Source organism: Azolla caroliniana, unplaced genomic scaffold, assembly GCF_043228905.1.
Source record: "Azolla caroliniana isolate FFs.n. ecotype wild unplaced genomic scaffold, voAzoCaro1.0.p SCAF_7, whole genome shotgun sequence".
Classification (NCBI taxonomy): Eukaryota; Viridiplantae; Streptophyta; class Polypodiopsida; order Salviniales; family Salviniaceae; genus Azolla; species Azolla caroliniana.
In genome coordinates, this window is record NW_028230442.1 from 20562144 (window position 1) to 20577064 (window position 14921).

The 14921-nt window shown below is 42.6% G+C and overlaps 1 protein-coding gene across 1 annotated transcript; it reads left to right on the forward strand.

Moving 5' to 3' along the window:
* The first annotated feature begins 11572 nt into the window (after positions 1 to 11572).
* LOC147862275 (uncharacterized) lies at positions 11573 to 14574 on the forward strand. Its single transcript, XM_087322309.1, has 2 exons — positions 11573 to 11910; positions 12527 to 14574. Exon 2 carries the CDS (start codon positions 12576 to 12578, stop codon positions 14178 to 14180), a length of 1605 nt encoding a protein of 534 aa, XP_087178435.1. The 5' UTR covers positions 11573 to 11910; positions 12527 to 12575; the 3' UTR covers positions 14181 to 14574.
* Positions 14575 to 14921: the final 347 nt, after the last annotated feature.

Consider the following 14921-nt stretch of genomic DNA (forward strand, 5'->3'; position numbering starts at 1 on the left):
TAAGATTCTCAAAAGCCATGTCTGCTTCTTCAGACCAAACGAACAATTGTCCCTTCCTAGTAAGTGACGAGAACTCAACGCTCCTTATGCGCAACACTCGGCCACAACCGAGCTTAGAATGATACACAGAAAAACGGGAAATAAAACACGACACAAAGAAGAGGAAGATACACAGGAGGTTTACGTGGAAAACCCCAAACTAGGGGAAAAAACCACGGCAGCCCACAGGCTGCAAACTGTCACTATGTAAGAATGTACAACAGTGAGTTCACTGAGGCAACGACCTCGTGCTCACAGATCTTCGCCACAAGCGGCGGTTACAACAAAGGCAGCGACCTCTTTCTCTCTCTCTCACTCTCTGTACAGTTACGCACTCACTCTATCCTTGCATCAACAAGAATATGACAACAACCCCAACTACTACTAAAAGTTTGCCCTAAGTCATATTTATACTAATATGACTTTTTTGCTATTTACGAATATAGCCTCGATGGACTCTCAGAAACATATTTACGAATATATCTCTTCATCCGGTTCTCACCAGGTCTGTACCATCCGGTTCTCCATAGCCGGGTACTCCTCATCCGGTCTTCACCGGGTCTGCACCATCCGGCTCTCCATAGCCAGGTACTCCTCATCCGGTCTTCACCGGGTTTGTATCATCCGGCTCTCCGTAGCTGGGTACTCCTCATCCGGTTCATACCGGGTCTGTATCATCCGGCTCTCCGTAGCCAGGTACTCCTCATCCGGTTCATACCGGGTCTGTATCATCCGGCTCTCCGTAGCCGGGTACTCCTCATACGGTTTCGGCCTCGGCCGAGTTTGTTCATCGGCACTGTTCTACTCCCTTCCCATCCGGAGGGAACTGTCTCCCAACAGTAAGTTGTGTAAGAGGCAAAACGAGCTTTGAGTAATGCTTTATAAATTTCCGGTAAAAATTGGCAAAGCCTAGAAAGCATTGCACATCCCGCACTGAACGTGGAGTTTGCCATTCTACCACCGTTTTGACCTTAGCTGGGTCCATGGAGATGCCTTCTGAGGAAATGACATAGCCGAGAAATTCCACCTGGTTGCACCCGAAACTACATTTTTCCAGCTTTGCATAAAGACCATGTTCTCGAAGTCATTTTAGTACTAACAGTACATGAGAATCATGCTCTTCTTGGGTCTTTGAGTAAACCAGTAGATCATCCAAATAGATGATTAGACACACATCCAAGAGATCTCGGAAAATATCATTTTCCATGTGCTGGAAGACTGTTGGCGCATCAGTGAGGCCGAACGGCATGACCGTATACTTGAAGTGCCATATCTGGTACGGAACGCGGTCTTCCATTCATCTCTTGGTCGGATCCGTACGAGGTTATAGGCTCCCGTAAGTTGATCTTCATGAAGAACCTGGCACCATTGATCCGTTCTAAAAGACTTGAGATAAGGGGAAGTGCATACCTATTTCGGATTATAACCTTATTCAAGCCCAGTAATCTGCAATGAGACGAAGTGAGCCATCCTTTTTCTTGATGAAGAAAATGGGTGCACTGGCTGGAGATTTCGAATGTCGTATGAAACCATTCTCTAAATTCTCCTCTATATAGGCTCAAAGGACTTCCAGTTTGTTTGGTGACGGATTGTAGATCAGTCCCCATGGTGGCTCTTTCCCCGGTTGTAAATCGATGGTGAGGAAGCGTATTGGCTTGTACTTTATCAAACACATCGGCATAATGACGATACTTCTCTGGAAGTTCAACGGTGGATTCCTCTTTAGTGGTGTTGGAGGGTTTTACTGATATTGTGAAGAGGAACATTTCTTCCTTGCGTCCTTCCTCACGCAATTGATGTAGTGAAATCGTTGCAATCTCATGAGTAGACCCTCGGGCTTTTCAATGCCGGATTTCTCTTGTCCGCCAATCTATGTCTAGGTTATGTAATTCGAACCATGGTAATCCTAAGACAATGGGGTGTTCTGAGATGCTAATTATATTAAATGATACGAAACATGCTAGATTATCTAGGACAATATTAACAGGCTCTAACTCTTCTATGATATTTCCGGAAGCAATGGGACGACCATCAATGACTACTACAGAGATAGGACACGGGAGTTTTCTGAGAGATATCTGATGAGCTTGGGCAAATTTCCTATCCATGAAGCAAGAATTAGCTCCGGAATCTAGAAGTGCTAGGACATGTAATGGAGGGGTACTTTTAGTACTAACTGCTACTTGGGCTACGAACACATTGCTAACTTGCTTAGAGGGAATGGAACCACTAATGGGCTACACAGATCTAGGGTTGTCCAACCAAACGACTCCTATTTTGGCTGGACTTAGTCGTTTAACTCTTCTTCTAATTGACTAAGGACATCAAATTTGTTTGCTAGATTTGGGCTATTAGTACTATTAGGACTATGAGGACTATCAGATATCCCTACTGAAACAAACTCGGGTTTAGTACAATTAGTACTAGCAACAATTAGTCTCCTTGGCCTATGGGGACAATTTACTGCAATATGCCTGGGTCCAACGCAATAAAGACATAGTCGATTTGCTCGACATCGTTGCTTTTCTTCTTCGGATAATGGCCCTCGACGACGTGTAGTGTCAACCTCCATCGGAGTCGGAGTATTCACTGGAGGCGCATTATATGACTCCCTCAGAAAAGGTTTTGCTGCCACTGAGGTGTAGGTGGGCTCTGATCTTGCCCTCGGCATCTGTAGTTGTCGTTCCGAACGTTGCTCAAAGAGGCGGTTGTCACATCTCACCGCGCGACTGATTGCTTCTGTTAAGGACTTTGGCTCTTCGGGGAAGGTCAAGAGTAAATCCTTGACATCGTTGCATAAACCATAACGAAATTGCTCCATCAACGCTTGATCATCCCAAGGGATATCGGCGGCAAGTAGGCGGAAATATGCAGCATATGCGGAGGCTGGACGATCACCTTGTCATAATCGCCGGATTTTGTTGATTGTGGTCCTTATGCTGTCAGTATCTCCAAAACATGCCTTAAACTCACCTATAAACTCTTCAAAATTGTTGAGTAATGGAGATTCCTTTTCTAACAGTGGAGGGAACCATGCCAACGCTGAGCCACTTAACAACGGGCCTACTAAACCCACTCGTGATGCATCAGTGAGATATCGGGAAGGATGCATTTGAATAACTAATTGTACCTGATTAAGGAACCCTCTAAATTGCGATTGCGTTCCATCGAACTTATTGGGAAGGCCAAGCTTGGGTTCTATATGAATCCCTTGTGTTCCGGGTCCTTGTTGTTGCATCGCTACGATGGTTGCTTTGAGTTGTTGCACGCGTAACGCAAGTTCCCCATGTTGTTGTTGCGTTTGCTGCTTTTCTAAGGAGATTTGCTGAAGATCCCCCAGCAACAGTTGATTTTCTTGTTCCAAAGCAAGGAACTTCTCTTTCAAGCATTGAAACTCCAAGAAAACAGATTGATATTCTTGAGCGCTAACAGTGGCCATGGGATGAAAGAAAAGAGGAATAAGAGGTTAGTATGAAGGGAGGGAGACAGAAGAGGGAAAATCGGTTCAAACTATCAAGAATAGTACTAAAATAGAGAGAGAATTAGTACTAGAGAAGGGTAGTACTATTAGTACTAAGAGGACGGGACTGCGTAAGACTCCCGAGAGAGGAAGAGAGAAGAGGAGAGAGAGAGAGATAGTGAGGACGAGAGAGAGAGAGAGATGATGATAACAGATTATATATTATAGCAAAAGTAAGTACAAAGGGCTATGAGGCTAAAGACTGGCGTTGAACCGATTTGGTTTGAAATAATGCCTTGTGCCTCCTTTTATAGTGTTGTCAGGAGTACCCCTGAAGTTTCTAGAATGTTTCAAAGAACTCTAGAATATACATCAATTTCCTATAATAAAACTTAAATGAAAATAATATCTTTCGTATTACAATACATAGTCTAATGGTAAGAGCTCGACCCATGTAGCATAAGGTCATGGGTTCGAGTCTTGCCATATCATGACAGGTAGCATCCGGAATAGTGTCATGAAGTTTTGCGGAGGAAGCTTGATCGTGGCTCGAGCTCGAAAGACCAACACATCATACATAATCAATGCTCGAATATGCCAAGTGGAAGCAAACATGGCAGCCAACACGGTCGATGAATTGTGGCACAGGAGGTTGTGCCATATGAGCCAGAAGGGGATGCAAAAGCTTGCCGAGAATAACCTCATTCTGGAGGCGAAAAATGTGCAACCGGAGAAGTGCATTGATTGCTTGGTCGAAAAACAGAATCGAACATCCTTCCAAGCAAGGCCCCAGATGAGGAAGAAAATGTCGTTGGAACTCATACATGCATACGTATGCTATCTGGACACGAAGTCGCATGGTGGTTCACAGTATTTCGTGACCTTCATTGAGGACTGTAGCCGGAAGTTGTGGGCTTCCGTGCTGAAGACGAAGGATCAAGTGTTATCCGTCTTCAAAGAGTTCCAAGCGAGGGCCGAGAGAGAAACTGGCTGAAAACTGTGTCGAGAATCGTGACCGGCCACAACCGGCTTATCGTTCACATGTTCGGGTGCAAGGAAACGTAAAGTAGAATGCATTCAGACAGAGTACGAAAACAGAAATAGCACAAGAGACAGAGACACACAATTTTAACGTGGAAACCCGAAATGGGAAAAACCACGGGGGTCCACAAACCCCAAGAAACAGAATCACTATGCTAAGAGGAGTACAACTAGAAGCTCCCAGGCAACGACCTCAAGATTCCACTTCGTCAACAAACGGCTACAGAGTTACACACTCTCTCACACTCACTCACTTACTGTTACACAGTTACAAAGGCAACAACATTCTAAGTAACTTTTCAATAATTACTCTTCATAATAATAACATTATGATTGCCCTAAGTACTTATACTAGTACACCTTTTGGGTTATTTACAAGTGTAGCCCATAAGAACATATTTAGACTATTTACAAGTATAGTCTTCCGAGTTGGCTATCTACACGATTTCGGTTTCGGCATTTCTCATCAACTCGGCTCTTCTCTTCCCATCCAGAGGGACCCGTTTCCTAAAAACTGAAGGCAATCCGAGTGGACAATGGCAGAGAGTATCGTGGACCATTCGAGGAATATTGTCAAAATCAAGGAATCCGGCCCGAGTATACCATGCCGAAGATGCCAGAGCTTAATGGGTTGGCCGAGATAATGAACCGGACCGTAATGGAAGGGCCCGAAGTATGCTTGCACATGCTCAGTTACCAAAGACATTCTAGGATGAGGCACTGATGACGGCAGCATATGTGATAAACCGATCACCCTCAATACCCTTGGACGGTGATGTCCTACAAAGGGTGTGGAGCAGCAAAGACGTTTTGTACTGACATCTGAGGGTGCTCCACTGTCTTGCCTATGTGCATGTGGCAAAAGACAAAAGGGGAAAACTAGACCTGAAATCTCAGCCAGGTATATTTCTCGGCTACGGTAATGATGAATTTGGCTATCGGCTATGGGACTTAACTGAGAAGAAAGTGATTAGGAGCCATGGCATTGTCTTCATGGAGGAAAAGACAAAAGTCGACTAGGAGATTGAGAATAAGCCTCCAACTACCGAATCGAACCAGGTCGACGCTCAGCCGAATTGAGTAGAAGTTGATTCGATCGAAATTGAATCAGAGCCAGACGGTCGATTTAATACTCAGCAGAATCGAGAACTGACTAAAGAACGAGGGGAAACGGGAAAACAAGGAACCGAATTCGACTCGGTCAAAGAAGTCGAAGAAGAACCGACCATGCCGAATGGAGGACGAAGATACCCCCTAAGAGAAAGGAGGCCCCCTTGAAGATTTCCGGATCAAGAGCGTAAACTGCTAACCGATAAGGGGGGGGCGGAAAGCTTTGAAGAAGCTAAGGAAGATACCCACAGCCGAATGTGGTTGAGTGCCATGCAAGAGGAGATGCATTCCTTGCATGAGAATCACACATGAATTGACCGAACCGCCGAGAGGAAAGATGGCACTTCGGAATAAATGGGTATACAAGTTAAAACTGAAAGATGGCGAGAATCCACCCAGGTACAAAGCATGAATCATGGTGAAAGGCTTTCGGCAAAAGAAGGGTGTCGATTTCAACGAAATATTTGCTCCGATCGTAAAGATGACGTCAATCCGAACCGTGTTGAGCATCGCGGCCAGCATGGATCTCGAAGTCGAACAACTGGATGTCAAGACGGCGTTCTTGCATGGTGATCTCAAAGAGGAGATCTATATGCACCAGCCGGAAAGATTTAAGGAGAAAGGTAAAGAGAACCTGGTATGCTGACTAAGGAAGAGCATGTACGGGCTGAAAGCAAGCACCTCGGCAATGGTACCGAAAATTCGAATCCTTCATGACCGATAATGGGTACCACAAAACGCAGGCCAATCACTACATATTTGTGAAGAAATTCGATAGAGGAAATTTTGTTATCCTCCTGTTGTACGTGGACGACATGCTGATTGTCAGACGGGACCATACGAAGATCTGAGTGCTGAAGAAGGCCTTGAGCAGATCGTTCTCGATGAAGGATATGGGTCCGGCAAAGCAAATCTTGGGGATGCACATTGTTTGGGATCGAACAAGGAAATTGTTGTGGCTGTCACAAGAAAAGTACATGACAAAGGTGCTCCAGGGATTCGGCATGGAAAGCGTGAAAGCAGTCAGCTCGACACAACCGACAAACTGCAAGCTAAGCAAAGAACAATGAATGAAATCGAGAACTGAGAAGACCGAGATGTCAAATGTTCCTTATGCCTCAACAATCAAAAGCCTGATGTATGCGATGGTATGTACCAGGCCAGACATAGGATACGCAGTCGGCGTGGTTGGCCGATATATGAGCAACCCCGGAAGAGAGCATTGGACTACCATGAAGTGGATACTTTGGTCCCTAAAAGACACCTCAAATGTGTGTCTTCGTTTCGGTTCGGGTAACCCCACACTGGATGGTTATACTAACTCGAACATGTCGGTTGATGTGGACACCAGCCGATCCACATTCGGGTAGTAATGACTTATGCATGGGGAGCCGTTTCGTGGTAGTCGAGGCTACAGAAGGTCATGGCGCTGTCAACCATGGAAGCCAAATATATGGTCACAGCAAAAGCCGGCAAGGAAATCATATGGATGAAGGAGTTTATCGGTGAGCTGGGAATTCGGCAAGAGGAATTCCAACTCCATTGCGATAACCAAAGTGCCATCCACTTTGCGAAAAATGCCGCCTACCACTCGAGGACCAAACACATCTAAAGAAGATAGCATTGGCTCCAAGAACGAGTAGAAGAAAAGGAGTTTGCTCTAGTGAAAATCCACATGGCCGAAAATGGATCGGATATGTTGACGAAGGTGTTGTCAGCCGAAAAGCTAAACGCGTACCAATAGAGAGCCGGTTTGGTGAAGTACCCCATCTCGGAGTGAAGGGGGAGTTTGTTGGGAAACACGTCCCTCTGGATGGGAAGAGAAGAACCGATTTGGGGAGTAACTCGGCCGAGCCCGATAGGCTGAAGCCGAAATCGAAACCAAAATCGATTTCGAAAACCAAAATTGTTTCGGAAGGCTATAATAGTAAATAGTCTAAAATGGCTCTTGGGGGCTATTCTTGTAAATAGCCAAAAAGTTGCTTTTGTTTATAAGTAACTAGGGCAAACCTTAGGAAGGTGTAGTCGATCATTATTGTAAAGTTAGGACAAGGTAGTTGCCTCTGTAACTGTGAGTGAGATAGTGAGAGTGTAACTCTGTAGCCGTCTGTCAGATGAAGGAGAACTCGAGGTCGTTGCCTCTGAGTTCCGTATTTTTGTACTTCCTCTCCACTATAGTGATCTATTTTCTCAGGGTTTGTTGACCCCCGTGGTTTTTTCCATTTCAGGTTTTCCCACGTAAAATATTGATGTCTCTGTGGCTTTACCATTTTTTGTGTGTTGTACTAGTTCTTGCTTTTTTGCACATGAATACGAACGTGAAACCGGTTGTGGCCAGTCGAATCCTAACAAGCAGCTAGGAGGAACATGGGTTGTAATAATGAGCTGAAGAAAGAACCAGCCGAAGCCAAGAGGAGAGCCAAAGAAGAAACTAAATCAACTAAGGAAGTCAAAACATCTGGTAGATCCAGAGGTAGCGGCAAAATTGAGAAGGACAGAGCCGATCGGAAGAAAAAGGCTAGGACCAGGACATGGTCGGATGTGGTCAAGGGCCTGAAGAAGGAGGACGAATTGGAGACAGCCAATTTGAACAAGGGCGGGAGCAAATCGGAGACAACTAATTCGGTCGAGAAGTTTGATGGGAGAGCCAAATCACATAAAGACTAGACGAACAAGAGGGCAGCCAAAGCCAACTCCAAAACGAAGGAGTAGATGGGTCGAGGGGCGCCAATACCATGACAACAAGTGAGCTGGGCAAAGCCTGAAGGGTAGACAAGCCGACCGAGGAGGTCTAAGAGCGGAGGACTGAACAAGTCGAGGAGCGCGTGCTAGAAGACAAGCTAGTAGGAGGAGTTGAGGCGAGGAACGAACAGAACAGGAGGAACCTCAATTTGAGCTTGAGGGGGAATGTTGAGAAGCAACTCAACATGGACAGGATTAGTTGAGTAAGCCAGGAGCCAGATTGGATGAAGACCGATCGGCTAGGACCAGATCGGATCAACGAGTCGGATCGGTGGAGAGCTGGATCCGTAGGGAGCCGGCAGGCTGTTTGAGGCCTATGCTCCTAGTTTAGTAGGTAGTTATAGTATTAGGAGCCTACATTCCTATGCTAGTAAATAGGAATATTATGGGCCGAGTCAGTGTCAGACTCATTCATGAGCATTAAAGTATTGATAGTACTTGTGTAATCCCATGGTCAGGGCTTGTATAAAACTGCTCTCTAAGCACACTTGTATGTACATATTATTGTTTTGATTTGAGTTTTAGTCTTCTACTCTCTCTCTCTCTCTCTCTCTCTCTCTCTCTCTCTCTCTCTCTCTCTCTCTCTCTCTCTCTCCGTGAAGTATCTTTGTGTTTTTTTAAGCTCTTTTTTCTGCTGTTGTCAAGTTGAGCCGGTTGTGCTCTGTTTAGCTTCCGCACGTAAATTTTTTCATTAAATAACTTGGACATTATTGTCCCTATTTTGGTGGGTTTTCTGTACTGAAGCTAGAGGTCTAGTGTGTCCATCGTATAAGGTGGTGTTGGATTATTTTAGGTTTTGATATCTAAACGTACAATTGGAGAAAAAGGCATTCTTGTTTGCTTGTCTGCATTTGACTTTTGTTTGCACCTTGTCCAAAGAGGTGATACCTTTATCTCAAGTATTCTCTTATGATACATATTTCGAAAAAGGAAATTGGCAAATGATGGTTTTGTGTTTGCAACCAATTGAACCTTCTTTGATGGCACAAATTTGCCATGCTAGGGAAATCTATTTCCTTGCACAACATTGCAAGGAATGGTGAAAAATATTGTCTTGCCGAAAACATAGTGAATAAAGCAATAGTGATCTCAAAAGGTCGATTTCACTAGACAAAAAATATAGTTGGTAACTGTAGCCCTACAGAGTTTTAGCTAACTTACTAAAGGTAGTCATCATTTTAGAAAGGGTGTACAAAGTTATAGATGTATCTTCTCAAAATTGTATAGGATAACTTGTAAAATGTTCTCGAAATCAATTTGGAATAGAAAAATTACACTTTATGAACTTGAGAGGTTTTTTGAATCTTTGCACGCGCATAGTGTATTTTGGCTTTTACCAAAACAGTGTATATTCTTCTCATTTCTTAATTATGGCGTGGAATGATCAATCATGGAATTCTTTATTCCTTATATTACAATTACTCCTCTCTTTTTTATTTCTTGCGTAAGATGTTTGTGTTTTATGAACGAGTTCTCTTTATTTTTTGTTTATTGTAAGTTGTCCATAGAACATTAGAAATGCAATCAATGTTTGAAAGCCTTATGCTCAAGAAAAAGCACCCTCAAATCTTGCCAACAATAGCTCCCCATGGGTATATGCCAACACATGGTGCACTAAATTTGGCTTTGAATCATGTCATGGCTTCAATGGCTTCTCAAAGTTGCCTCTTCCTATTTTGTTTTTTCTTTTCGTTTGATTGTTGATGTGCCGCCTTTTCGGAAATATGCGGGGTAAGCTTTCTTCTAGGTTGTCTTTTTTACTTTTGTTTAGGCTTTTCAATTTAATGCAAGTATATTCGACTTTATAAAGTTTAACTTGTTCTAGCTTGTATGCCCTTAGCTTGGATGCTTCCTTAAAAATTAGACCACATGATGTTGCCGATGAACTTTACGTACACTTAGCATAGGCCATCCTATTCTTTGGAGAGAGAGAGAGGGAGAGAGAACAAAATTTTGACAAGAACTATGAGTTTGACCATGGATTTGGAGGGGTTTTCATAGTACTTTTTCTCAATCAATCAAAAAAAGAAAAAGAAAAAGAGAACTTGCTGGCTTGATCGAAGCACCATGATTACATATGTATACGTGGCCACTCATTCAATGTGATGGTAATAGTGCCGGTGGGAGACCAAATGGATGGGACAATGCAATGCAGTCGAAGCTCTGGTGACGACACGAGGCAAGAAGGAGGGCAGTTCTCCTCATACATCAACAATGAGAGAATGTGATCATGAACTAGAGGAGATGGGCGGCAAGCGGGTGTCATGCCCAATCACCAACACAAAAGCGAGTGTTTTCCATGTGGGGTTTAGAGGAGTGTTCGCGTGTGTTCGGCTCTCGGCTCTCGAGGCTTCAACTACTACCTTTTTTTTTCCTGTGAAACCCCCCTTGGCGATGATGTGGCACAATGATCTCCTACCGACGATGATGTGGCATGATGATCTCATGTTGACGATGATGTGGCACGATGATCTCCCGCCAATGAGGATGTGGCATGGTGACATCCATCCCGGTGATGACGTGGCACAGTGACATCAGCACGGAGATAACGTGGCATGGCATGGCACCGGTCATCGTGTTGATGACATGGCATGGTGACATCGCCCCGGAGATGATGTGGCATGGCACGGTGACGTCAATTCGTGATGGCGTGTCACCGATCAGTTGTCTTGAGATGACATGGCATGGCACGGCACCATCATTGTGTTGATGATGTGGCATGGTGACATCACCCCGGTGATGATGTGGCAAAGTGACATCGGCACAGAGATGACATGGCATGACATGGCACCGTCATCATGTTGATGACATGGCATGGTAACATCGCCCCGGAGATGATGTGGCATGGCATGGTGACGTCACCTCGTGATGGCGTGGCATGATCAGTTGTCTTGATTTATTTATTTACTTTTTCCCCCGGTTATTTTAATTAACTCTTTATTTTATTTTATTTTTCTCGCTCTGCTTTTTGTTTTTTTAATTTATTATTTTTCGTTTATTTTTTCTTCAGATCTGCCGGCCGTCCGGATCAAAATAATTCTGCAGAACAATTCCCATATAATTTTGCAGAACAATTCTTTTTGGCTCTTCATTCTGTTTAAGAAAGAAATCCTTTTGTTTGGAGTCGATCTTCATTTACATCGAAGCCTAATTGCTTATAATCATATTCGGGTTTGCTTCTAATTACTTCTAATCTACTCCTAATTACATCAAGTTTGCTCTTCATTGCGTCCAATCCCTCTTTATCACGTCAAATCTTCTCTTAATCATATCTACAATTGATCTGAGGTTACAGTTGCTAATATCTCTGTTAATTGTGACTAGGATCATTAATCAGTACCGATCACAGCTCAGTACCTAATCACTTCTGTTAATGACAATTCCGATCCCTAATCACTCGAAGACTTCTTGATTACAGCTGGTGATCACAATTGCGAAGGATTTTCCTATTATGAAGTGCAGACAATTTATCCCTTAATCAAGAGGAGATGATTCTCACTCTGCCTGCTTATCCTTAAGTAATCATCTAACTATTCCTTCATAATATTAAAATACCTAACATTGCATTATTATTCTGTGTTTCCTCTTAGTTCATCTATTATTATTCTAAAATCAAACCCTAATTCCATTTAACTCTGCTAATAGCAAAATGCTTAAGTCCATGAAAATGTACTTATCATCATAAATCCTACACTCATCAAGTTTATATTTATAATAATGAGCCCTAATCCAATAAGCATACTAATAAGAACTCTAAATTAGGTTAATTGTATTGATCAAATCCCGAATACTAACTATACTAACCAAAACCCTCACTTTATTGATTGCTAATCCAACCCCAATTTCATAATAACTAAAACCTTAACTGTATTGAATACTCCATCGATTGTACTGATGAAACCCTGATTCCTTTCATTCATTATGCTAGCCAAATCTCTGATTACATTCATTATACCTGATTCCTTAATTCCTCTGATGAAACCCTGATTCCTTAATTCATCTAAGCAAATCCCTAAACCAACATCCAAACCTCATAAATCAGGAGTAATCAAACCCCTAATTTCACTTAGCTCTACCAATCAAATTTTTACTAGTAGAAATCCTACTAATACTAATCCAAATCTTATTAACCAGGGATTCAAAAGGTTAATTAAATGGGACTAATGGTGGGTTAGGACTTGGGATGGATAAGGATCCCATAACTAATCCGGATCCATGGATGAGAAGAAGCCAGAATCTCAAGGAGCAATTGGAGATAGAAGAAGAGGAGGGCAACTCAATTAATGAATGGAGACCTGATGAATTGGATCACACTAATGAATCAGGTCAACCTAAATTCAGTCAATTAAGTCAAATTAAGTCAATTCAGTCTAGACCCAATGAGTTTAGCCAAACTAGTTCAAGTCAATCTAGCCCTTCTGAATTTAGTCAGTCAAGCTTGGATGAATTGGCTCTAGTCAAGTCAAGTCAATGTAGACTTCAATTGGGAACCTTGATTGCCATTGACTTAAAGAATGAAACTAGAGAGAATATTGTGGATCATGCTAATCCTAATCATGGTGAGATCCTTAGGAAGGATGATGGATCAAACAATTCCATGGCTAAGGTTGTGGAGATATTGAGAAAAGGAAGACTTGTTATGCGGTCATCGTCATTATCATCATCATCATCAAGACATGTGGAGGGCTCCAAATCTAATGGCATGCTATTGTTAGCTACAAATACAAAGGCTACCACCTCTAAGAGTAGAGGTAGCAATGTATTTCTAAAGTTGATGGGGGTGATGGCATGTATGGGTAGCACCAAGGGAAAAAAAGAATGTTTAATGGAAGATGATGGAGGTTACGACCTAGTAGTCCCATGTCCTCTTGATGCTATCAATGTGTGCCAATCATTGGACACATTGCCTTCTACTAGTCCATCTTGTGACAACTCTCCACCCCATTACAATGATTCGACAAGTCTCGCAACAATGCAGGTATGCAATGTTGATGGAGAAGAAGGATCGACGAGATCTCTACACCCTAATCCAAAAGAAGAATTAATGAGGGATCTAAAGTGCAATGCAATTATATCTATTGTGGCGAATGACATGGAAGGATCGACAACTTTGGCTGTAAAACCTAGTGAAGGAGATGGAGCAATGACATCTCGAAATGCCAATGAAGAGAGAGGATCAATGACTTCTCGAAACTTTGAAAACAAAGGTCAATTAACACTTGGTCTCTATCTCGGAAGGATGTGGGCACCAACAAATTCTCAAAACCATAGAGAGGATGATGAAGGATCAACAAAATCTCTAAATTACCCTACTCAAAAAGATAAACTAACACTCCATTCTAGGAGTATGACTAGGGTGCCTCTAAGCATTAATGAAAAAGAATTGATAGCAAAAACTCTAAACCCTAATGAAGAAGAAGCATCGACAATATTTCGAAACCTTGGTGCCGAAGGTCAACTAGCAATGCATGCTAGTAGGAAAACTAGGGTACCTCTAAGGAGTTTGTTGGATGAGTCCCGACAATTATGGTCGTCTTTTTCATCATTTTCTTCATCATCATCTTCATCGACAATATGGGTGGGTGCTTCATGTCCATGGGACTCTTGGGAGGAGCCTACTAGTGCACTCGATCCCTTATGTTGTGTGTGCATGGTGGGGTTGAAGGGAGCTGCATTCACTTCTTGTGGCCACACCTTTTGTAGGAAGTGTAGTAGGGAAGTGTGGAAGGGTAGAGGTACTTGCCCCCTTTGTAACACCCGTATCACTGGCATTCTTGACATCTATTAAATCTTCACACTATTGGCTACATCCTATTTCACATTGTTAAAGCCCGTCATGTTGACTTAGCCCATAGAGCTATCAAATTTCTTCATTGTAGCAAAGCGTAGCTTCTAGCTCAACATCATGCTTGCTAACTCACCATTGTCATGATGCATTGAATTTGACACAATGGTCACTTAAGGAAAATGAATGTGATGTCATGTTGAGTACATGTAAATTCCAATTCCAGAAATAAGTAATGTTTCTATTTGGCCCAAAAATCTATTTGCGATGCAATAAAGTAATCGTGAGAACCATTTATCGTGATGTTCATCTAATTTATGTAAGGATCAAATCATGCCAATGAGATGTCTAGTTTCAAATTGATCAATACATCAATGCTTATTTTTAGAAAAAAATGCGCAAGGCATGTTTCGGCGTAGGAATCAATCAATAATTTTGCCCTCATGACACGATCAATTCAACTTCCACAGCAATTTAACCAAGAGTAATCTCTTGATACATTGATAAGGTCATCTTGTTGAAACAAAATTCCGTATGTCATGGAAGCCCAACTTGACATCAGCACAATGCACCAATACAATTTCATAGAGCCTTATGTTTCGATGGCCAAAACCAAAGTTTAGTAATGGAAACAAATTTTTAATTGTGTTACTCTAGAATAAAGGTGTAGTTTGGCCTATAAGTAGAGATATGAGGGTTTCAAGACCCAATCTAGAAATATGTAAACTTTTCAAGACCTAATCT

Bases quoted from the DNA above. Each gene is read 5' to 3' on its own strand.
- LOC147862275 (XM_087322309.1), top strand. From the start codon at position 12,576: ATGGATAAGGATCCCATAACTAATCCGGATCCATGGATGAGAAGAAGC.